Source organism: Trematomus bernacchii, unplaced genomic scaffold (assembly GCF_902827165.1).
Source record: "Trematomus bernacchii unplaced genomic scaffold, fTreBer1.1, whole genome shotgun sequence".
In the NCBI taxonomy this organism is placed as follows: Eukaryota; Metazoa; Chordata; class Actinopteri; order Perciformes; family Nototheniidae; genus Trematomus; species Trematomus bernacchii.
In genome coordinates this window covers 15,137,540-15,163,989 of record NW_022988050.1, presented here as the reverse complement: position 1 = coordinate 15,163,989, position 26,450 = coordinate 15,137,540, and the positions used below count along the sequence as shown (strand labels likewise).

At 39.0% G+C, this 26,450-nt stretch overlaps 1 protein-coding gene across 2 annotated transcripts in view; it reads left to right on the top strand.

The window, feature by feature from the left end:
- The window catches only part of LOC117473824 (corticotropin-releasing factor receptor 1-like), a 78,667-nt gene that overhangs the window by 32,787 nt on the left and 19,430 nt on the right, over positions 1-26,450 (top strand). For both annotated transcript variants that reach the window (XR_004555062.1, XM_034119724.1), the window contains exons 5-6: positions 16,050-16,135; positions 21,315-21,421. Coding sequence is in view for 1 of the 2 variants with exons in the window: in XM_034119724.1 (XP_033975615.1) it covers positions 16,050-16,135; positions 21,315-21,421 (193 nt within the window). In the remaining variant the exon portion in view is untranslated. The remainder of the gene's footprint in view (positions 1-16,049; positions 16,136-21,314; positions 21,422-26,450) is intronic.

The window sequence follows — 26,450 nt, the reverse complement described above, 5'->3', positions numbered from 1 at the left end:
GGCTATTTATAGTTGTAAACTGGTCTTTCAAATCTGCATGGCTCGCAATGTCAAGTGCCCCGAGTGTGGGAAAACAGAGCATGCACCAAGCCGCTGGCAGTGAAGCCGCATGAGAGAAATGATCCCCCGGGGATTTGTTTCAGAATATGAATCTGAATCTTATTTACACAACAACTAGAACTTATTATATTATTATATAATTATATTATATAAATGATAACACTTGCATACACATTGACATATAGAAACATGTTTGTTGGATATTCTACATTCTACATATGTGATAAAACAAGTGTTTTTCTATTTGAATGATTCTAGGGAATAGAAGAAGAACAAGTCCTATATTTTACTAATGAAAAGAAACAATAAAAAGAAGTCACAGTTGTTTTATCCCCAGACCAACAAGGTGTCAGTGCTGATCTCAGTAAAGTAAAGGGGACTAGTAGTAGTTGTACTCGTAGTGTAAGTTATATACGGACAATACTAAGTGGCTTTAGAGGAAGATAGGGGAGCACGGTGAGAACAGAGTGGGCACTTAAAGGCTGAGTGGATGCTGCATGTCTTCTGATCCAGAGGGAGATTACTGCAGAGTTCAAGTGCCCGAGAGCAAAAGTCAGCTCCCCTTATTATTCCGAACTGTCGGTACGGAAATAAGCCCGAGATCTGAGATGTATCTCAGCGGCGGATCAATTACAATGCAAAGAAAAAATCTATGAAAAGATTTCCGAGTGAAAAAGGATCTTAAATTGGATTCTAAAAAGAAGAAGGAGACTGATGTAAATTCCTTGTTTCTGCTCCAGTTACAGATAGCAGGGGTCATGAACTGAACTGAAAACCAGAAATATCAAATCTGCTAAGAAACAGACCTAGCCTAAATGTCCCCTGTGACTGTTATTCTATAATATATTATATTTCTAGATTATTATTACTCATGCATGTATGTTAACGCAGGATTTTGGTTTAGGTGGAGTTTATAGGCTATTAAATAATCCACTGATAATTTCCTCCATTCATCAATTAATTTTTCTTATTATAAAAATAGGGGGAAAAGGGATAAAGCTGACAAAAATACCCAAAGCACAATGTGACTCCTTCACAATGTTTTGTTTTTTCAAACCTCATAATTATAGCAAAGGTTACAATTATAAAAAAATATTAAAAAGAATAGAAGTTGAACCATGAAATGTTAACAGCATATTTTATAAAGTGGCGTATGTTAACAAGGGATTCAATCTGTGAATGCAAACACTAGAAAAAGCTAGCTTTAGGCTACAAATGAAATACTTCATGGTTGCATGACTTCAAAGCACCACCCATAATCCAAAGACAGACAAGTCTTCTGATGTTTAGAAGTCTCAGTTAGCCACATGTTAACAAATGTGTCTATAAAGACACATAGATGCTTTAGAAATATGGGATTTTGGTATTAACTGATATATTTTCTAGCTCAGAACAAACCATGAACATCTCTTAAGCTTGTATTAACCACAGACCTTCTTTCATTCAGGAGGGATTTACTCGTTTTGATTAAAGAAAATGTTTTGACACAAGATGATAGAAATGTGTATCGTTTTCAGCCACTCCATCATGATATCACTTATCTTCAGGGGGAGTTGCAGCTGTAGGTAGAAAGGGATGGACCACCCTGGGGTCTAGACACTGGTTGTGATGTTGATGGGGTGGAGCGGAAAGCGATAACGCCTGAAAAGCTGACAGCAGCAGAGAGGAAAACAGATTTAAAGTTTGACAGCAGCACAATGACTGTTGGAGATTGTGGCAGCTGGGGGAGTAAGAGAAACACAATGAATAAACGTTAAGCTTTTCTTTCTGTTTGAACTAACATTGAGCTTCATTTCAGCCCCTAACTGAAAACCCATTCAAGAAACCTATTGACTTTAAAACGAGGGAACCGGAAGTGCAGAAGTGCTGACTCGTTTCCTGGTTTTACGACTCAGTCCTGCAGCACTCTATTGTGTCCGAGGATTGAAAGATTCCCTGCCCTGCAGTAGCAGTACTCTGTAGCAGCTCTTCCATGAAGTAGGTTACTAGGTGCCAGGCCAGCCTTCTAAAATTAGATTGTGACAAATCCTCGACTTAAAGGGATATTTTGGACGTTTTAAAGCGGGGTTGTGTGAGGTACCTTTATAGTCAATGTTTTACCTAAAGTAGATGCTGTGGACATGCTCCCAGTTGAGAGAAGCAGGGAGGGAAAATGGCATGGAAGAAATGTACTGCTGTGGATAGGGGCAGTAGCAAAAAAAATGTCCCCAATAATTATTAATTTAATTTAAGTGAATGTTATTTTTAATGAACAAGGTATTATCTCTTGGGAACAAAGATAATAATTTCTGCACACAGAATAATAAATATCACCTTACAGGACTTATGTGGCTCCATAGGAAACCTTAATTAAATCTCATACGTGATAAAACGAATCTTATAGAGGAAATATTGCTAATCTTCAGGTTAATATTTGTATTTTGTGCCCCTTCTCTGATTTTTTACTGTTCAAAAAGCTCTTTATTGTTCTCATACTGCCTGTGCTGCAGCACCTCTTTTCATCCTCTGTCTGAAACCAGAGCCCAGTCTGCTCTGATTGGTGAGCTGGCCGGCTCTGTTGGGATTGGTCAACTACTTAGGCTACGGGGCGGGACATCTCTATCACAGACAATGTTTTGTTGCACTAGTCACTAGTCAATAGAAGCGGGAGTGTTACATAGTGATGTCACCATGTTACAGAAGTAAACAAAGGACTACAATGGAGGGGAGGAGAGAATGGGATTTTTGCCTTTGCAGACCATTTACATGCACAAAAACATATATAACACACTACAGGAAAGGGAAAACCCAAAAAGCAGAATAGGGCCTCTTTAGTTGGATCGATCAACATGTGCTCATCATCCGAAGCTCCTCGATATGTCTGCTGCTCTCTGAGATTTTTACAGCATGTTGTCAAACATATGCACGGGGGGATGATGTGCGTCCAGGGGGCGGTGTCCAGACCGCTCAGCGACTGTTTGGTGACTGGCGCCCTCAGCGCTGCACGCCCTCAGCGCTGCACGCCCTCCTCTGGTTTTTGTGACTCAGCCTGGCATAATGCTCTTTATTGTTGCTCGTCTCTCGCCCCACCCGGAAAGCCCTTTCGCCGTTTGTTCACCAAGCTTGACTTTCCTTTAATGGTCCCCAGAGGGAGACTTTCATATGCATGTTTGGTGTGTGTGTGTGTGTGTGTGTGTGTGTGTGTGTGTGTGTGTGTGTGTGTGTGTGTGTGTGTGTGTGTGTGTGTTGTGTGTGTGTGTGTGTGTGTGTGTGTGTGTGTGTGTGTGTGTGTGTGTGTGTGTGTGTGTGTGTGTGTGTGTGTGTGTGTGTGTGTGTGTGTGTGTGTGTGTGTGTGTGTGTGTGTGTGTGTGTGTGTGTGTGTGTGTGTGTGTGTGTGTGTGTGTGCGTGCGTGCGTGCGTGCGTGCGTGCGTGCGTGCGTGCGTGCGTGCGTGCGTGCGTGCGTGCGTGCGTGCGTGCGTGCGTGCGTGCGTGCGTGCGTGCGTGCGTGCGTGCGTGCGTGCGTGCGTGCGTGCGTGCGTGCGTGCGTGCGTGCGTGCGTGCGTGCGTGCGCGCGTGCACATTTCACCGACTGGCTGTGAGTTGTCGGATCTTGTGCCAGTCAAAGTGGATAGGGGGGGGGGGGGTTAGTGTTATTTAGAGTAGTGCTCGTGGTCAGTGTGGTGGCAAAATCCTCACCCTGCCTCACTCTCGTGTGAGCTCATGAGGAATGCAATCCATCGTTTTGTTGAATGAGCTTGAAATATTGAGTGGTGGAAAAAGTACTCAAATAAGTAAAAGTACCAATACCAAATTGTAAAAATACTTAGTTTTAATTAAATGTCCTGCTGTCAAATCTTAAAAGTATTGGCATCAAAATATACTTAAGTACCAAAAGAAAAAGTAGTTATTGTGTGCAATAGCCCATTTCAGAATAAAATATTTAAGAGTCCCTATTATCTCATGAGAGTTCAGGTGAGCATTGGCTTGGATTGGACTCCTTTGTTTACATCCTTGACATAGTGGCATAATTTTGTAACGCTCGTGTTTCTATTGACTAGCGCTCCAACACATTGTACATGATAGGGTAAGGGGCGGGATATTCTGACGCATCCCTTAGCAGTTGACCAATCACAACAGAGCCAGCTAACCAATCAGAGCAGACTGGGCTCTGGTTTCAGACAGAGAGTGAAAAGAGGTGCTGCAGCACAGGCAGTATGAGAAAAATAAAGAGCTTTTTGAACATTAAAGCATGGAGACATGTCCCAGGAGAGACACAAAATACAATAATAAACTTAAAATTCTTATAATATGTTTTCTTCAAGTAAAAGTAAAAAAGTATTTGCATCAAAACCAAAGCAGTCATTATGTGTAACAACATATTGAAATGGCCAGTGGCGGACTGGCCATCGGTACGTTCGGGACGAAACCCGATGGGCCGGTACTGAAGTGTGCCGGTCAGACGATGTGGGCCGGTCAGATAAGTCACTAGCACCCCTCCCCTCCCTCCGTTGACAATTTACTAGCGGTATTTACTTGCGGTACCGAGGTGGGCCGGCGGTACCGAAGTGGGCCGGTCGAGAGTCCCGGGCTGAATTTTAGTCCCAGTCCGCCCCTGTCTTAATCATAGCGGGTACAGGTGCTGCTGCTGGATATTTTAACCTATAACTATATGTTAATGTTTATTTATTAGTGAATGTTTGTTTTGTATTAGCTATGAATCTGATGTATGATGTTAATATGAAGTCACATAAAGTGAAATTACACAAGTATAAGCACTTTAAAATGGAACTTGAGTAGATGTTGTTTACTACATTCCACCACTGCTCATGAATGCATGAGGGCGTGTAGACGGGAAGCATCAGAGACAGAAAAGACAAAAAAGGAAAGTGATGTGATGGGCAGGTTTTTCTGTTTTTTCCCTGCAGTAAGTCGGACAAAAAAGTAGATTATTCTCCTCTCTTTAAACCTGGTTCCAGACACACTGTGCAGTCCTCTGGAAACCCTTGAGGTGTCTCCTGCTGCAGAAGAAAACTGAAGTTAGCCAGAACACACACCCAGCGTGAAAACTGGCAGCGCCCCCCCCCCCTCAGTGCCTGCAATGTCTCAGGAGTTGCTCCAATTTCTACTTTGGTTCATTTAACAAGTTTTTCTTTCAAATGAAAATGAGGTGGCAGAAACTTTCCAAATGTTTTCCAGAGTACAGGTACTGCTCACCTGAACTCTCATGATTATTGGTGTGGAAGTGAGGGGGAGATGTGGAAAGTTGCAGTAATATGTCAGGTGTCAGAAACGCTCAGCATTTACGAGGTGTTAGTGAAACATTTGCTTGTGGAAGAGACAGAATTCAGCAGGATTTGTTCCCCTTTACCTAGATGGTACAGTATTATTGTAGGCTCACAGTAGGGGAAGAAGTGGAGAAGGAAGTATTGAAGCCCTTTACTTAAGAAAAAGACTAATGCGACACTATAAAAACATGTATAAGCCAGGATATTAGAACATAACTCATGTCATGTAAGTCAAATCAGAACCATTTACTTAAAGTATTTTTTAAGATGGATTAATCTGCTGATTATTTAATTACATCCACATTAATCCATTGATTGGTTAAAAAAATTGAAATGCTGACACAACTACCCAGATCCCAAGTTATACCTTTACAATCTTTGTTTTGTCCAACCAAAACTCCAAACCTTAAAAGACGTCCTATCATGCTTTTTGGGGTTTTCCCCTTTCCCCTTTCCTGTATCAGGATCAGAATCAGAATCTGAAGAAAGTAGGTTAACACATGCCAGGAATTTGCTTTGGTATATGTGGTGCATACAAAGACACAGAAAGAGAAATAGAAGAATCCTATAACAATAGGACTGTTATGACAGCTATAAAAAAAAAACAATTGTAATACTATTATAACAAATTAACAATATTTATACTATATTTAAAGTGGAGAGCTCTGCTGATTAGCCAGTGTTACAAAGTGATGTCACAATGTTACTAAAGTACAAACTAGCCCAATCAAGACAGGAAAGGGAAAACCCAGAAATAATAATAATGCCCCTTTAATTTGTATGTAACTGTAACAGATACATGTCCCAGAGCAGACGTGTTAGCTGACATTAAAGAAAGTATTCAAGTAATTGTACCTCATATATGTACTAGGACAGTATTTGAGTAAATGTACTCGACTTTGCACATTTCTTTCCATTTGCAATCCTTCTGATGAACCGCACAATGTTTTGTGCTGAGGTTAAATAGTTTGCGTCTTGATTTTGTCCAGACTTTACTGCAAACACATGGACACTCTATGGACCTTATAGAAAATAAAAAAATAAAATGAACAAGCACTGGCAAGAACATTCAGCTGTAAACATATCTAAACTGCTTCACCCCTTTTAAAACAGATCATAAATAGAATTTAAACAAGTATCACATCGTAAAACATGTATTACATCTGCAACAGTACAGAACTTTTAATGTAGCTTTTTACTGCATAAAAAAGTGAACACGTCACGTTACAGCTCAGTCTGTTTTTCTTTACAGTGGTGCATAAAAACCCAAGCACCTCATTTAGTTCGAATAATATCTGTTTTGTTCCCTGCTGGTCCTGGTTTTAATTGCTTTCAGAATGCACATAGGAGGAAGATGGTTCTTAGCTGCAGCAATTGATCCGATGTGTCGAGTCGCTAAGTAGGTGTGACTACATTTTGGTCAGCGTATTTGCTTGTGTCGGGCCCGAAAAGACTGCAGCGTTTCTGCTCCGCTGTGCGATTTCTTTATTTTTTGCCACAGAGAGGAGCCTCTGAGGACGGATCTTTTTTACTAAGCGGCGCATTTGCAAGGCAGGTATTGTTTGGATATGAATATAAAAAGAGGATAATTTAGCTCCAGGGCTAGGAGGGGTGCCCCAATTCCATCCACGTGTACCTAGAGAGCTCCTGTTTCCAGGGGGAGGATCAAGCCCCTGGCACAGGCCCGATGCTGTTTTTAACATCAGTTCAGAAGCAACAAAGGCCGGTCACTGAGCAGAAATTAAACCTGATATGTTATGTAACCTGCAACATTGAAACCACCTGGGGACGGTTACATTAAGAAATATATTCCGTTACAAATAGTAGTTACCTGTAAAAAAAAATGTAATGTATTTTATTTTAGTGTATTATGTACCTAAGAAAAGATTAAACAATATATTTAGTATTATGTGTCCTCTTCTGTAGATTTTATGTATAGGTAAACCTGCCTTTAATTAAGCATATTCAGGCAGTAGCCTATACACCAACGATGAAACACATGAGCACATACTACAGTTTAAAAAAGATATTATTAAACCCATATTACACACATATTACACTTTTATTACACCATTATTACACACAAATTACACCAATATTAAATCAACAATACACCATTATTACCCCATTAGTGCACCAATATGACACTCATAACATCAATAATACACCCATATTATACCCATATTACACCTTAATTCACCATTATTACAAGCACATAACACCAATATTACACCATTTGTACACCCATTAAACACACACATAAAATCAATATTAAACCCATATCACATCTTTTTTATACCCATAAAAAAACAAAATAAAATCTGATCTAACAGAAAATGCTCTGTTTTATACATAATACAATAAATTAAGCTCAGGCACTATTTTATAAACAAATAAGTTCAACTACTGAATTAAAAAAGGAACAAATGTACCAAAGAAAGTGAAAACCATAAAGCAGAGTCCGGCAGTAGGCGTATAGATTCACACTTGTATTAGCCTACATAACAGTAGAAGAACAATCAGATTCTTTTACAAAATCTGCTCTTTTTAGTAACATTGTAATCCTGCTGGCAATCGCCAATCGTCAGAAATGTTACAGTAATCTGATTATGTCTTTCTTTTATGCAGCTGTACAGTTACCTTTGTCTGGTATCCTGATTACGTAATCCAAGTACATGTAATCAGTTACTCGCCAAGCCTGAAAAACCTCCTTCTAAGGATGCTCTCTGTCCTCTGCTTTTATAGACTCCTGGCAAATCACCAGTTTGGCAGCAGAGAGTAAATGAATTCAGGACATATCTTAGGGACCTTGAGCTCGTCACCAATGCAAATTTTACGATTCTTTCAGAAGCTCGTTCCCCTATACCTGCAAGAAGACTGCAGGAGAATGCTAATATCTGCCACTGCAGTCTGAGTGAGGTGTCCTGCAACACTTTCTGGGAATGTTTATGTATGAACATTAACGGGACATGAGCACTTTGAAGTGAGAGAGAAAGAAACCCAAGAAACCTTTAGAAACTGGCGCCCGTCCCAAATGAACCAAACGAGCGCTGAACTCATCTTGTTCATTTAGTGAAAGTCACGTTTTTGTGTCAGCTCAGGTCAATCATTAAAGGAAGGTTATTTGCTTCATTAAGAACAGAGCTGGAGCCGAGACGCAGTTAGTTTAGATTCAAGACTGGAGGCAGGGGGAAAACATGTTTCTTCAAAGGGAACCACTTACCTGCACCTCTATGGCTCACTAATCATTGTGCTCTTAATAAACCGTGTGTAAACATTAATGTTAAAGGTCCCATGTCATGGCCTTTCTACTGATCATAATTCCATTGTTGAGGTCTACTAGAATAGATTTATATTGTGCAATTTTCCAAACTCACATTGGTTTCTCATACAGCATCTCTGTATAGTATGTGTATTCACTCTCTGTCCTACACGCCTTGTTGGAGCTCCTGCCCCCCCCCCCCCCTCCCTGTGAGCCCACTGTGCTCTGATTGGTCAGCTCGCCCACTCTGTTCTGATGAGTCTACGACTATGGTCTACCACCGTTACAGCGGAACATCAGTGATTATGTTTTACAATGGCGTTAGCAACCAGAAAAGGACACCAGTAATGACAAACAGATGAGAATGCTGCATGGGGTCTGGATGCCGTGTTGGCGGGACGTTGCGCCGCTCGCTGCTGCGAGGAGCGGACAGTGTGAGCTGGGTTCATTTCCTGCTTGCTGCGTGAGGTCTGCGAGACAGCGAGACATCGCGAATGGACGGGGGATGCCCCCCCCCCCAACCTCCAAACGGGCAGCATAGACAGGTATTAGAGTTGTACTCGCTACAGGGTGTACTTTGAGGGTTTGTGACTCTGCAGACCGTTTACATGCAGAAAAAGCTAGATAACACACAAGGGGACGGGTAATAACCGGAAAAGCATGACATGGAACCTTTAAATAGACATCATTTTTTATTTGTGCATAAAAAATGCTGGTAAGAAAAAGTCAAAATAACCAAAAGCATGTAACTTAACTGTTGAATGGGCAAGTGCGTATAAATAATTTGGAAAATAATTTATTGTAATTTATTTATGTGTTTTGGGTAAAATTACATATTTCAAGATTTTTCCTCAAACTATGACTTTTATTTTATAGCTTACACTCTGTATCTCTTGAGATACATTGCTCATTTAGGGTATACATTTATATATTATTAAACACATATTTTTCCTATATTACCCAGTTAATACACCATTATTGCACCCAATTAACACGCAAATAACTCCAACATTACACCATTACGACATCAATGTTACACCCATATTACCCCATTATTACACCAACTTTACATCAATATTACAATTATATTACTCCCATGTTACACAGTGATACGCACAGTCAAATGATTGTATTCCACAGCATACAGAAACCTTAAGCATCAATGAGAGGCGCTGAAAACATCAGGTGCGTGTGGAGTAAGGTGGTGACTTTAACTTTCCTCACATTAGTACATGACACCAACAGAAATGTCACATTTTCACAATGTTTTCCACCTGGATTTCATAATTTTAAAACTGACCGGAGCTCGGTTACTGATGTCATCCCATGGCTCCCTCTTCTCCTGCACTGGCACCTGGCTGCGGTACAGCCCAGGAGAAAGTGCGCATTAATAATCATTATCCTCTTGCGCCGATTTACTGGAAGTCGTTTGATATTTATTGTAAAATTGGAAGGATACTTGGATGGATGGAGGTCTCTGTGGAGGACTTCACAAAGCTGTACACAGTAGTTGTTCAGTTCGCCACGAAATTGTTCCAGCATAACACTCCTTAAAACCACAAATTGTTGCCAGCCGAGATAGTGTGTTTCCACCTTGTGGGTCTGTGTGTGTGTGTGTGTATGTGTGTGTGTGTCAAAATGTCCCGGAGACACATACTGTAGCAAGAACTGCCACCGAGGAGGTTTTCAGTACAAATATTGATATGTCTGTGGACAGATCATGTCACCGCAATGGCATCCGTCCATGGCGCAGTCACGAAACTTTACAGGTGTGTCGAGATGAAAATGTTTCCAGTTGATGGTCAGGTTAAACGAAGCAGCCACAGCGTGTTAATATTTATTGAGCTTCAGAAGGTGTGATTATCCGCTTTGGAGCCAGGCGATCTGCTTTCAATTGTCAAACGTTTTGCCTCTCACATGTTATAACCCCAAAGGTCACAGGCTTTGCATTATGACGCAGCTGGAAACAACTAACAGCAAATGTAATACTGCCACTATGTTCTCTGGGCCTTAAATCCACTTTAACGTGCTTCAGCTGTAAAACACCCTCATGCATACTGACAGCAAACACGATCAGAAGAAACGACAGAGACATTCTTGACATTTACTCTAAGTCATAAAGTGGCAAAGTATATACCGTCTATTTTTATACGGTAGTCCAGCAGTATATCACCATTCTTCTGTCAAAGTGTAAGGTCGATGTGTATTTCAGTGTAATTAAACATGTCGTGCTGCAATGATTTCGAATTGTGTTTTACAAAAAAGATAATTCAACCCGTTTGCCCATTTGCGGGTTAAAGGATTAGATCAACACTTTTACATTTCCTTTGTTAACTTGCATGGTGAATTAACTGTTGGGCTCTACTCAAGTACAATTGTATGGTACTTCGGAAAGGTATTGGAGCCATTTTCACGTTTGATTTATGTTGGGAATATCTATTATTATATATTATGCAAATGTTCAGGATTCATATTTGTATTTTTCTCATACTACCTGTGCTGCAGCACCTCTTTTCACCCTCTGTCTGAAACCAGAGCCCAGTCTGCTCTGATTGGTTAGCTGGCCGGCTCTGTTGTGATTGATCAACCGCTCAGAGATTCCCCGTCCCTTCCCGTACAATGTGTGGGAGCGCTAGCCAATAGAAGCACAAGTGTTACTAGGTGATGTTACTATACTATGGTTGTACAGGAGAGAAACTCCCTTTGGAGGGAACTTTGGTATTTTAGCCTTTGCAGACCATTGACATGCACAAAAACCTATACAACACACTACAGGAGAGGGAAAACCCCAAAAAGCATAATGCTTGAGACAATACAATTGTGGGGTTGGGGTTAGATGGAGTAATGCCACAGTTTTCTAACCACATAGTTTGTTCACCTTATTTAACATGGTACACCACATTATTAGGCGCATTCTTTTTGACAACTTATTCTGACCGTCAATTGCCTGATCACAAAAGTACTATTTGGATTAACTTGTTTCCGGGAAAGTCAATTGATTATTGTTTAATTTTTATATATATATATTTGTTTATCTCATAGGCTTCATAGAAGTTCAAGCCCAATATTAGCCACTTCATTGTTGGAAAACTACTGACAAAGAACATATTGTATATAAGTAGGACTCAACTGTAGCCTAGCCTTATGCATTTATGAAAAGTAAATTAATTTGCTTACTTCAAAGCTATGCTTTAAAGTAACAACTAACGGGGGGCTTCATATAAATGTAGTGAAGCCAAAAATATAGTATCTGTCTTTCAGTTGAGTAAAAGGAATAAGTTACCCATCATTTGCAAATAAACTGCAGATACTGAGGAAGAATGTACTTATGTACAGTACTCAAGTCAATATACTTTGTTACCGTCCACCGCGAGTTATGCAGGAAATCCACCTTGTTTTGCTTCAGCTGTAAAACTTGTAAAATAAATTAATCAATTGCTTCTTACTGAACTTATAACATAAAGATGAAGATTTCAATTACTTTCAGTCTTTGGTGCGATATGTTTGACATAATATGGTCTATTTCTATGAAGCGGTTTAGCGGCCATAAATCACTGTGTGGTCCAGTGCCAGAAAGAATTTATTACAAGGTCACACCGCTTGATTTGAAGGCGCTACCATTCACACAACACCTCGACTGTGATGTCTCTGTGCGGTCCCGTTTTTGGTTGTTTTCTCTGTTTTTACACAATTCTGTTTGCTTTCTGAAGCCACTCATGCATTGTTGTGTCAATTTGATTGAAATAAAAGCAGATAATTATGGGAACTCTCTTTAATATGTCTGATTTGTACCAGTACACTAAGATTTTCTCAAGTAAAGAAAGCAAAATAGTGGAATGTACTGTTGAATCTTCTCCATTAGGAACTAAATACAAATGTTTATTCTTGGATATAGATGTCCATGCAGAGAGAAATGTTGACTTTGACATAATTCTCCATGGACAGATTTCAGGCTCTCTAGGATATTGCTTTTGGGGTTTAGGGAATATCACAGGCGAGGTAATCTTGATTGGGCATGACAGTCCCCTTCCAGTGTCAACATGCTATTTTTACCCCACTCATTTCACATTATTGCCCTCAGGCAACCCAATCCCATCTCAAAATCTCTCATTATTTAAACATGCAAAAAAGAAATTAGCCTCCATCGCAGGCCACCTCCACACTAATGTGGTCGCATTTCATATACTCTTTTAAGATAATGCAGAGTTCATCTCTCGACGACTTTGAAAATGTCCTTCTTGTGTTATAATAACAAATGAGTTAATCAGTAAACCAGAAGGAAGAATACATATTATTTTGTAATGTGAGTCTTATTACTTTTGAGACTTATTATATGCTATTTTGACTAGAATGACCTGTTGGTTAAGTATGGAGGGAATACTGTCGTTTTTTGGTCATCAAATATTGTTCGAACAATGGGCGGCAAGAGCTGTAGATTCATGCTTCACCTTTTTGATCTGTAGAAATTATTTACGAGATGATATAATGTTAAAGTCCACGGTTTTGTTGGGAGTTAACTCCATTTTGCTTGCTGGTGGTGAAAGCTGAATATGTTAAAACGTCATACAACCTTCAAAATGTTTATCTCATATGAAATTCTGGATATTATTCATACATTTTTCTGAACTTTCAGAAATGTTCCACCTTTGCATTAAAACAAATGGCTTATCTGTTCATATTAGTGTGTAATTTAAAGTTTTCTCACTTTTTCATGCATGTTTTATTGTTATCCACTCATTTATGCTGTGAGCTAAAAACTCCATTCAAACTTTTAAACAGTTGACACATCGTTCATTCGTTCTGGGTATTATTCAACTTTCAATTTGTTTTCGTTATTTTGGACATATTCAACTTTCTTCTAAGTTTAATTAGACTCCTATGTTTTATTCTGTGATATAATGACATCACCATTTCAATCAGGAGAGACAGTTTTGATGTAAGAATACATATTTATTGCCAGGAATACACGAATGAATGTAATGGAGTTTTGGCGATTAGGCCCCGGCGTTGTGCAGGAGTATCATTCGGGAGGGGAGAACCGATCCGATGAAATCCCCCGGGGTCTAGACACTGGTGGTGGTGAATGGATAGTTGCGTTCAGTCTGAAGGGGAGGGGCTTAGCTTGACCCTGGATTCAGAGGGACAGGAGGTGAAAAAGGGGATGGAGGAGGGTTGAGTCGAGTCACCTGAAATGACAGCTGTCAGAGGGGAGAGCAGATTTAAAAGGTTTAGCGAAGCGCTATGATAGGCTTGTGAGAATAGAGCGAAGTGATTGGTTAAGCTGGGGAGTGACGCCCCCGATCACTTATTGAGAGGAGAGAGAGTAGTAACATGGAAATAGTGAATGAATGAGTAAAGAAGGTCTTCCTGGTTGAACTTGCGCTGAGCTTCATGTAACACTTGTGCTTCTATTGGATAGCGCTCCAACACATTGTACGTGATAGGCTAAGGGGCGGGACATCTCTAAACGATTGACTAATCAGAACAGAGCCAGTCAGCTAACCAATCAGAGCAGACTGAGCTCTGGTTTCAGACAGAGGGTGAAAAGAGGTGCTGCAGCACAGGCAGTATGAGAAATATAAAGAGCTTTCTGAACATTAGAGCATGGAGACATGTCAGTCGAGGCACAAAATACAAATATGAATCTGAAATTTTATGTCCTCTTTAAATAATTTCCGCTTCAAAATGTATACAAATGTTTGCTCTTACAATAAAATAATATCCGATTTCACCAAAACAAATCAAAACAATTAGCTAAAAAATGATAGAACGCGCCCTTAAGCTGCAGAAGCGGGTTAAAATTCTATAGTCATATAAACCATATTGATTATAAAAATGCTGTATATAACCGTTTTAACATTGATGAGTTCTCCTTCCGAAGAGCCTTTAATACTGCTCCTACTACTAGGATGGGTTAAATGCAGAGGCCATCTGCTCTGCATGTGTGACCATTAAATATATAGAATCGGAGGGTTTCATCCATTTCATTCATTCATATATTCTATATCTATAATAAGCACTAATATGTGGACCGTAATTCAGGGATATGGACCAAGGTTATCTAAAGTGTAGACGGTATAGATATTTACTATTCGTCCAAACGTTTGGTTGATGTAACCTGAGAGCAAAACCGTCCCCCAAAATAGAAGCAAACAAGCACTTCATTTTATTGATGTTATGTCTCATTATTTATGGATGTTGACAGCTTTCCTATTGCCGAGTAAACCAATGTAGCTTCAACCGTGTCGTTGACTGCTCAGCAAACTTCACTTTCTGCACCCAGTTCTGAGATCTGTCACTGGGAAAGGTTTCTAATGACCTGAGTCGCCCCCGTTTTGAGATCAGGGTCAGATCTGTCCATATTATTGAGTGAAAAATGCTTTGTTACGGTAGGAGGGTTTAACTGTCTGACACATTGGTACGTGCTTCCGCTGCTGACTGTCTCGAAAATGACAGAAAGCATTTCCTGGAGAAGTAAACAATCCTCCATTTATTTTGTTATATTTCAACTTGTTTACTTCAATTTATGGCGAGCACCACAACTTCAATACATGCTTATCATTTTTTAATTAATGCAACCTCAAGCTTTCAGGCTGTACCATCCAGCAGCCTCACCTGCAGACAGCTGCTGATGTCAAAATAAATATCGAATGTAAAATATTTATCTTCCCTTTCAACTTTAAATTGCCTCACTGCAGTATTTCAACTCCACAGGGTCCCACTTTACGATTCCATTTCCTTCATCTTAAGAAAATAATAAATGTAACATTTGCTAGAGATTACTTTATTTTTGGCTCGAGATTGCAGCAAGAAATGTTTGCTGTGATAGAGCAAGCCGGCATGGAAAAATATAATTGTATTTACCATTTGTCAGGGCTTTCATGCCGACCCCCTACTACTTGGGTTCATTACCCAGCAATATGCAGAAAGTGTGTTTTTTATATAGAAAATAATCACTGGGTCACTCCTGTCTAGTCTCCAGTCTGAGTCTTTCTTTTGATTTAACAGATTGAAATTGTGAAAAATATGCCTTCTAATTTCGTCACAGCTTGTAGTAAAATTGTATTTGCTCATTGCTTATGAACAGCAGGACTGAAGGAAAACCAGTTTTATGTAAAACAGTAAAAAATGCAGATTGTATGCAGGTCATTTGCATTAAAAAAGCGGGGGTCAAAATATAAGGAAAGATAACTATGCTTTGGCAGAGGGTGGTAGACTGTGTTGACAGAGAACGTGTGAAAACTCACAGCTTGTGTGACTACCTCTAATGATATCTCTACCTATTAGTCTCAAAACGAAAGAAAAGGTCACGGTGCCACTAGTAATCTTGCAAGAATTCACATTCTGTCCATTTCCAGGGATACAACACCAAAACACAAGAAGTATTCACTTAAAAATAACAGAAAACGTAAGAAAATTATTCTATAACCATAGTTTTTTTCTTCTCTTGCTCTCTGTACAGATAACGTCTACAAGAAATGTCTTGCAAACGGGACATGGGCGCTGAAGGGGAACTACTCCATGTGTAAGGCCATACTTCACGAGGAGGTAAGAGGTCCCAGCGTGTGTTGTTTGTGTGCATGTGTTCTGATTAATGAAGCTTTTCATGCAGCATTAAACATAATCAAAAACCAACAACAAAGGCGAGGTTAGCAGGGGAAGATGAATGCTGCAGGTTTGCTCGGAGCTTATTTATAGTAAATATAGATTCCAGGTTTGGTTCCTCAGAGCCTGCAGCCTCTAACTGACTACAACTACCATGGCGGTTCTATGAAATGCCCAAAAGCATCCCCTGCAGGCTTCAGGAGCGCAAAGAATGTTTTGCATTTAACAAGCGCTGCAGCTTTAATGTCATCTTGTCGGGTTTTATAAATATATAATCTGCGAATCAACCTGCAGCTATTTCTCTTTTGAAAGCACCCAAACAAAAAACTGTTTCTTTTAGTAAATTCCTCAAAATAAATGGCAGACGGAAATGTGATTTTTCTAAACAGCATTGTCCTCTGGCAATGAGAGCAAGAAAACACAATCGGTTGGCTTTGGTTGAAAGCAACAGCATGCTGCATTTTAGGACCTGCTGTGCTCCAGTTTGTTATCCATTCACAAGTTTTTTTTTGCATGCTCTTAGCCTCCACCTGCATGGTGTTTTGTGATGTGCAGATGTGGTGATTACATTTTTCGTTAGGATTGAACTGACGACAAAGCCCTCACACAGAACACGCTAACCCAAATTAGGCTGTGACAAGTAGACATTTGAGTTGATGTAAGTGAAATATAAAATGACATGATGGAAAGATGTGACACAACATGTTTTGTTTTGCCTGACCTGACCATCTGCTGAGACTGAACTGAATATGCAACAGTTGAGTTTCCATCAACATTGTTACCCTGGTTCAATAGGCTCTGTTGTGTTTTCCTTTCCCCGATTTCAATCCAATTTATATCTGCACTTAAAAGGTTAAGCCGGCAATATTCTATATAGCTCATCTCTTATAAACATGATAAGATCCAAACCAGTATCAGTTAGTCCGTAATTCAATACTTTTCTAAATCATCTTGCCATGTTTGTTACATTGAAAACATAAATCTTAAAAAAATAGAAATGTAAAAAGTGCTGAGTTGTTTCCTAAAGCAGCTGGCCGCTTAGATTTCTATCAAACGTAACTCAACACAAGTGAATAATGCTTTTAAAAGGGAACATTTTTTTACTAATAATTCACATCTAGTACTGTAGCATTTCCAGCAACAGGACGTACAATTATTTAGCTTGACATACAGTCTCTTTTGTCAATGTCTGTTTGGCAGGTCAGAATATTTGTTTTATCTGTCCTTAACCAATTTGTAACACGTCACAAATCTTCTAAAGTTAAGGTCATTTTAAGTAGACTCAGTAGCTAGCTGTTTTACCGCTTGCTAAATTGTTCACAACATTTAAATGAAAAGATAGATTCTTACTTTTTTCTTGCTAAGAGTTACAGTATATGAGAGGATTGATAACACTCTGATGTCTGTATGCTAAGTAGCCTAGCCTATAGAACTGCAGCTAGGAAGTGATTAGCTTAGTTTAGCTTAGCTAAGCTGCGGACTGTAAGCAGTGCGAAAGTAAATAAAATACCCCTAAAAACACCCCTAAAGCTCACTATTAACACACTGTACCATATGTGTTTATTCTGTAACTTCAACCTGCTTCTATTCTTTATGCTAATGTTGCTAATTGCCTTTTAGCTCACACTCATTTAAACAGATTTGAGAATTATTGATTTTCTCAAATATCTCTTAACACAAAAGCATATAGGCTTTTTTTCCAAAATGTTGATTTCTCTTGTAAGAGTTATTTCCGTATTGTGTCTTGAATAACATCCTTTTTGACGCTCGATTTTGTCAATCAGGTCCCAAGATGCAGTACAGTTGTTTCAGTTTCAGACATTTAAACATGTTGTGGAACGCGGCCCTTCATTTTGTGTTTTCCAAGAGAGACTCTAGGCCTGATGTCCAATCGATCTGCGGAAGATGGATATGGACTGTCTGACCTTTTTAAATATGGGTTTGATTTTTTTTCTTTTTGCGGCCATGAAATAAATCACCAGGTGGCAGCGCTGGCGTGATTGACATCAGTAGGAGAACAGGAGGGGAGGCGTTGAGGACGCCTCTCTTTAAAGTTCAGCCTGTATTGAACCGGATATTCAGTGGTCCCGCTGGGAAGAGAAACTCTATGGATCAAAGGCTTAATGGAAAGTTAGTTTGAGGAAAAGGAAAAAGATCCTCTTTTCCTTTTGGGCCTGTCTCAAGGTTATTTTCTCAAATATACGATAAGTGTCTTTGTTGTATCTCATGGAAATAGAGGGATTCAGGTTTAGGTTTGACTCTTGTAGCCCACACACTTTCTCAGAGACCTGAGGCGAGTGGTAGGTTGGGTCTTATATTATCCTGTTGTCGTCCACCCCCTCCTCTCTGAGCCCTGCTATCCATTTTAAACCCTCCTGTTGGCTTGATTTATGTCCTGATGTGTTAGCCAGTCTGGCAGTGTCTCTTAAAGGACTGACTCACATTTTCTCTTTTCTGGTCTATATTACAGCAGCCTCGCTCATATATACATTGAATTCATTCAAAGTGTAGTCACTAATCATTGTAATCACCCTCCTGTCATACTACCCTTGAAATGATCCTTTTATAGCGTGATTCAGCTGTAAGACAAAATCTACATTCCTTGTTTGGTAAAAAAATGTATTATGCTGCAGCAGAGGGACATGTCAGTAGTTTTATTTAGTTTGAATTACTGGGACAATACACAATGTGGAACTCCCAGGACAGGAATACCCAAGTGATTTGTCGAATTCCAACTGCTGTAGCCTAATTTGAACAATGTGGACTGTGGATCACAATGCTATAAACAAGCAACTCTATTTGGTTGGATTGGGTTAGTCAGATTCCTCTGAGATTTCACTCAAATCACATCCACATCCAAAATAAAACACAACAACTACCCAGAAATCATGTGTGTGGGAAAGAAACTCCCTCTGGTGGGAACTTAGGGATTTTAGCCTTTGCAGCCCATTAACATGCACACAAACCTATAACACACTACAGGAAAGGGACCTGATATCAATTTGTCACACATAAAAGGCTGAAACCATGACTTTGAACCAAAATCTTAGAAAAATAGTGGCTGAATATTTTTTTCAAATTCACCAATCAACACAATTATAACGTAGCTAATACACACTGTTTGCTAGACAGATTCTTTCACAGTTAATCATATTTTAAAAGTTATTTGTTGGTGAAATCTTGATTTCTAGTGTAACTTAAGCTGTCCGATAAATATAGTGGATTCAAAATGAAAAACATATTCTGAATTGTGTTGAAGTGGATGCATAAACTGTCATGAAATAGGACTTCTAAAGTAAAAGACTTCTAAGAATCATTCCTCAGTTCCTTGTATCTTGCCAATCACTTTTTGAAGTTGTTAGTTACAGCCTCATATGACAAGTGAGAAGTGTATTAAAACAGACTTGAACAAAATCCGTACAAATCCTTTAATTTATTTCGCATTCTGAGAGAGTGCAGGATTATTCTGTCGAAAAGCATTAAGCATGACCGCAATATTTCCGTAACCACAACCAAGTGTTTTGCCAAAATCAGTCAAACCCTATCCACAGAGGTGGCATATGGGAAATATGACTGATTTTGTAACGGTCATGTGATTCTTTTTAAAAGGAAAAAATAACCTATTTTCTTGTTTTAGTATGAAGACTTGTTTTTCAATTCCACAAATATCTAAGATTATACAGAGATCGATGCGCAATAATGATATCAAATGGAACAATTAATGATACAGTGTTAATACCAAGCCATTTTTCTACAAAATATCAGTAAAAGGGTGAAAGATGTACAAAATAAAGTGAATGGGAGGATTTGTTGCAGGGTGGGGGGGGGCAGGGATTAAACATGTCCAAATGTAATCTGGGCGTAGACACTGCTAGGTTATGTAAATCCATTTACATCACAGATTACTGTTGGTAGTGTGGGGGAAATCCGATCACAATGGCTATCTGAGTCGCAGTGAGATTTCTTTAGCTCCAATTCCTAGGAAGTTGTGTTCTATGTAAAACCTTCAGAGACAGCAGCAGTGCCAGAAATGTGGATAATGTATGTGAGCGTGTGTGCTCTTATCTTTTCTAATAGGGAAATCAACAAAGAGATAAAAAAAACGACCATAAAGAGACACAAAACAAGCCCTAAGAGACACAGAGCGACCATAAAATACGAAAAAAAAAACACCAAATGACAAAATAGATATTAAAGAGATGAAAAACCACCACAAAGACTCGTAAAATGATCACAAAGGGATGAAAAGGCACCCCAAATAGATGAAAAATTACTTTTAAGAGATACACAATGACAACAAAGAGACAAGCACAAGAATAAAGAGTAAAAACAGTCACGCAAAGAACAACAAATACATGTTGAAAAGTGACCATAAAATGACCACTTTGAACTTGTATTTAATGTTTATTTTACCAAGAAGTCCCTTGAGATGGGAATCTATTTTTCCTAAGGGAGTTCAGGCCCAAGCAGCACAGCAGTAACAGTCTAAATACAAATAAAACACAACAATCAGGAAATAAAATCATCAAACACACAAGGAGGAGACTTAATCCAGCTCAAATAAACAGTTGCATTTCTCCGGTTGATGGATTTATCACATGGAGTAGATTGATATAGTACGCTATGCAGATTATTCCAAGTCTAAGAAGTAGAAGAAGATTATTTTCCCAGCTCTGTGCTAACCCAAGGAACCCAAGGAACAACTTAATTAAAATCTCCAATAAGTACAAAGCAACCACTAAGACTCAAGTTGAATACACACTTCAGGTGGGGGGTCTATTACTGTACATGTCAATCCAGGGGGCAATTTTCTAGCTACTATTTCACATTAGAATATTTGAGCGGCCTCTTTATATGATCTATTACACAATATAGACAGTGAAGTTATTAATAATGTAATGGAAATCGAGCTCGGAGCTTCAAATGTAACACATTTCTAATCCTAAAAGTTTCTAAATCCGCCTGTGTTTAAAACCACAGCAGGGGTCCACTCTTCAAGAACAAAAATAGATGAAAAAGTAATTTTCAGTCTTTGAAGTCTCTTCTCTTATCCTGAGAATATTGTTTCTGTAAATCAGAAATACCCCAAAAGACTCAAGCTGTGTTTCTTCTCTCCCCGCAGAAAAAAGGCAAGATGCACTACCAGATAGCTGTGATCATCAACTTCCTGGGTCACTGCATCTCCATGGTGGCTCTGCTGGTAGCCTTCTTCCTCTTCTTGGGTCTGAGGTAAGTATTGGTCCCACTGCCACCAGTCCGCTGATAATCCTAAAGACATCTTTGATGTGACAGAAACGTCAGTATTCCCGAGATCCCTCGTTTCAAAGCGCTTCTCGTTCTTATTGAAAAACCGTTTGGTCATGGGATGAAACCTTCCCTATCTCAATCCCGCAGATGTAAAGGGGTTTAGAGGCCCGCAAAAACTAGGGCACATTTCCCCGGCAAATGGGAATAATAGACCAATCTCAGGGAGAAAACCAAAACACTCTTGCATAGGCCTGCTGGGACAATTGGTGGAGGTGGAGTGGGTTTCTCTGACAAACCGAAATAAGCCGAGCGTAAACGACAGAAAAGGTCTTAGCACCCTCAACAGCCGGGGCTGTTATTGATCCCGAGACACCGCCGGGGGGTGAGAAAAGCATGAAAGGCCACAGAGAGACACAATAAATAGAAGCTTGACAGGACAGCGTTTATGCACAACCCATGTTGCCTGGCTCGGATAGGGAGGGGGAGGGGGGACAAGTGGCAGCCGACTAAAAATGGCATCAAGGTAGTGAGGGAGTTTGGCATTTATTACTCACCTTCTACTCTTTCTAATGAGATTGAGAGCCATTTAAGGGAAGGTTGCCCCTGACAGTGTGATGGAGCGAAGGTTGACACTTCTGCTCAGTGTTGTGGAACTGGAACCAGAGAGTGGAAAAGATTACAGCAGAGAGAAGAGATTTCTCGAGGGCAAAAAAAAACACTGAAATTGCAGTTTAAACAGTGAGACAGAATAGAAATCGCACTGTGAGTTACAATTTCAGGGTTTGCTTTTTAACAAGATCCTCCTCACAGAAACGTAGGACTCTCCTGGATAATCCTATACATATACTGAAGATCTGTTATTTCCAATTTAGTTCAAATTTAATAATGTGGAAATGAACTAGTTTTATATCTGCTCTCAACTGCTTTTAAGTTAAAAAAATAAATAAATATCATGGACAACAAATCCCAGTTATATCTAGAATGAAGACTTCCTCAGTGGTGCATTCATGTGCTTATCGGATAGTCCCATTTCCAGAGACTTTAATTCATTTATGCGCTTTAAATCTTAATGTGGACACAAAGTGGACACTAAAACAGAAGATGTGTTATCACTCAGAGCATTGGAACAACACTGTCATGAGCAGCTGTTCCTGAGTTGATTTTCCAACATGAGGAGATATTCACATAAATGTACCCAGTTTTTTTCCGATGCCACATGAATGCAGCACAAATGCTTGCAATTCTAAGTGAAACACAGTTTGGCATTTGCCTGCTCTGATAAGTAAAGGATTCTTCTTTGGCCCTTTTACCAAGTTTCATGAAAATCTAGCCAGTGTTTTTTTCGTAATCTTGTCGACAAAAGACAAAACCAAATGGAAAACATTAACTCTTGGTGGTGATAAAAATTGACAAAAGAATATCATTCCTCAATCTGTTTTTAAAATGAAAGAACAACAGTTTTGTGAAGGAAAGTGCAAAAGACACTTTGACACGAAGATTCAGGGATGGAACCACCAACCCTGAAAATAGTGGAAAAAAACCTTTACCGGTCTACTGATGGCATAAAATACTACGATACGTGTGAGCTGTCTTCATATTTTATTTAATCTCAACCAAAACTGATCCAGAATCTGAAAGTGAATAATTCAAACTCTTTATTTATGTATCACCTAATAGTATTTTAAGCTTTTTGGTTGGATGTTTCCGACAGTAGAGGTGTTCAGAGTGTGTAAGAACAAATCTTTAACACAGAATCCTCAAGGTCAACCGGGTATACTTGGACACTAGTGTCTCTGAGCAGTGGAACTGAAAGTGTTTTTTTCCCAGTGAATAGATCTTTGGAAAGGTTAGAACGGATCATCTTCTTCATGCGTTGTGTGGTTGATTGTGACTACATCGCTAAATGTGTTGCCAACTTCGATGGTAGCTTTGATGAGAACAATTTTCTTTGTTTTCCCCCATTCATCAACTGCAATATCTTTTATGACCTATTCATTTTTTCAAACTATTAGTTCATAGAAATACAACATAATTATCTATTTAGCTCTATTGCAGAAACAGGACGTTTTAGCCACATTTTAAAATGTTGTTCTGCTTGGTCCACCCAAATTTTGACTTTTCAAACGTTCTCATTTATGAAATTGTTTCAAGACATATATGGGCACTTTCACAAGCCAACATTCAGTCAATTGTACTCGTAATTTGTTGCGGTCCAACCACTGGTGCGTTTTGTTTAGTCTGTTGTGAATGCAGTTATCAAACTCTTCTGCAGAACAAAACAACAGGTCTAAGACAGCTCCTGGGAGGTGGTCTTGGACAATTTTCATGTGAACCCTAGTGTGGTTCATTTGCAGTGAAAACATAATCGCAAGTAATTATAGGAAGTGAACCAAAACGCAGGATTATGGGCTGCCTGTGTGTTGTTGAGATGGACCAAGGTAAAGACATGAACCATGAGTGGAAGAGGCCCGATGTTTGGTTGAGATCTTGGCCAAGGAGAACACAGAGAATATGCTCAATGTTTTTGTTTATCAGAAGGGCTTTTCTGTTCTTCTACATGTTGTTCTGTTAGTGTTTTTCCGCTCATGTTGATTTCTGTGTTTACATTTTTTCCCACCAAATTCCTGACTGTGCGTTTTACTACACTTCCCTCAGGAAATACATCATTTTTTCGTGCGTCTGCTTTAATTTGTGCATTGCAAAACAAAACAAAGGTATTCATTTCACCCTAGTTCTGATTGGCTAAACGGACTAGGGCTTTTGAAAGCCCCCTAAAACTATCTACCTGGCTGTCATCCCTGTCACAAAGAATCTTCTCTATTTTGATTTCCTTCCTGCCAACCTCGGAATCCTGAACCTTTCCAACCTTCTTTATTTTCCTTGTATGAGAACCACATATTTTCACAAGACAAATCCTTTCTAGCCAGAACCCTCTAAAAGGCTGCAGAAGCCACATTAATGTTCACGTTGCATAAACTGTATGTTCTTATATAGGATGAGAAACAGTAAATCACCATAAACAGGGTATTTGAAGACTGAACCGACTGCACTGAAGACGTTCGAACCATTTGGTGTGGTGAACAGATGATACGATAGCTTAGCTGAGGAAAAAAAAAGCTAACGACAGTCAGTGACTACCATTCAGATATTTTCTCGCACAGCTTTTTATTCGATGATTCACCCGGCACAGTCAAAGTGTGTCCATCCGAGCCTCGAAGCGCTCCAACTGTCAGTCACCTAACACTTAATGTGCATGAAAATAAATGAGACTTTTATATTTCACGATGCCCTGGAAGATGGAAACAACTCATCTCTCGGTCTGCAATCAGGCCATAACATAGAGAGGAAATTGATCAAACGGTTGAGGGATCTGATTTAGCGAGCAAGAGGACAAGCTGTTCACCATCCCACACCTCCCACGCCCGCGATGTTAGACCAGGAAGATGAAAGCATTAATAAATTAGACCGCAGACACCCTCTTTTGGAAATGTAAACATGGTTTTTGCCAACGGATATTCAAACGCGCACCACTGACCTGTTATATCGCAGCAGCAGCTAGCGCCACACTCACGCTAACGAAGCCAGTTTAATACGATGGGAGGGGGAGTGCAGAATTAGTCATCTAAAATGTTTCGCAGCCGGAGAAAAAAATACTTTAAGTATTCACAAAGTCCTTCGACTGACATGCTTTCAACACTTCATTTAAGAATACTTTGTTATAGCAGCACAATGACAGGCTAAGAGGTGAGCAAACAAATGAAGAGCTATTTGAACGAAGTCAAATAAAAAAGAAATTGGTGTAACGATACATGAATCTGGATCAATGTACGGATTCAATGTTCCAATAGCATCAATGCAAAATGAAAACATCATAAAGATACTCTTCTGTTTTATAATACCCATGGCACAGTTGTGCCATTTCTAGCCAAGTGTAGCTCCTCCCCTCAGAGCCCAGTAATGCAGTTTTCCAGTTATAATGATTATTGATTATATTCATAAAGTTGATCTAACGTAACTGATAGTGTGGCAGTTTGATACTCCTCATATCGATCGTAGGCCTCTGAATTGAATTAAAATCGTATTGTTGTCCCAAGAATTGGTATGATATGTTATCATAATGAAACTTCTGATTTAAAACTCTGGAAAATATATTATAAACATTACAATACATTAGACTATATCGGTAAATTATTCTTAAACTGTAATGTGGTAACTTAATGTAATTTATAGGTATACAGTATAGCTATACGTTTTAATGATAATAAACAATTGTGCTATTACATTGTATTATTTATATATATATATTTATATATATATATATTTTTTTTTTTCAACTTTGTTTATACTATTGTGTCATTCGTTTGTAGTATTTCTACAATTTGCATATATGTCTAACATTGTCTATAATTTTTCATATTTGTATTCATATTGTTTTTGAAACTTTAATTCAGACATGATGTCTGCCAGAGATTCACTCTAGGATTTATTTTGCACAAACTACTAATATAATCTAAGGAATGTAATGTATGTTTATCTGCCTTCTTACCTTTCAGCCCACAACTAAAGGGTTCCCTAAGGGATGAATACATTCTCATCTTATCTTATCTCATTTTATGTAACCATAAATAAATAATAATAGGTTAAGTTTAAAGAGTATGCAAAATAACATAATACAGAACTATTTATCAGTGAAATGAAAGAGCATAGCAAGATATAGCATACAATCTAATATATAAAGTGGGAATAAAATAAAGCAGTGATTTATTTCTTAAATGTTATTATTACTTTTTTCTTTCTTAATAGAATGATATCAATTATATAATGGTAAAAAGGGGGTTTGATGCACGAATTAACTAACAAATTCCACTAATTAACAGTGCAGCAGGGGATGATTCACACACAGAGTAAAGTATGGATTTTAAATGTTTGTTTTTGATCAATTACAAGGCTGCACAGACAGGAAAAAAAAAGAAACGTCCTTATTGAACTCTCCTCGGTGCGTGATGAGTCA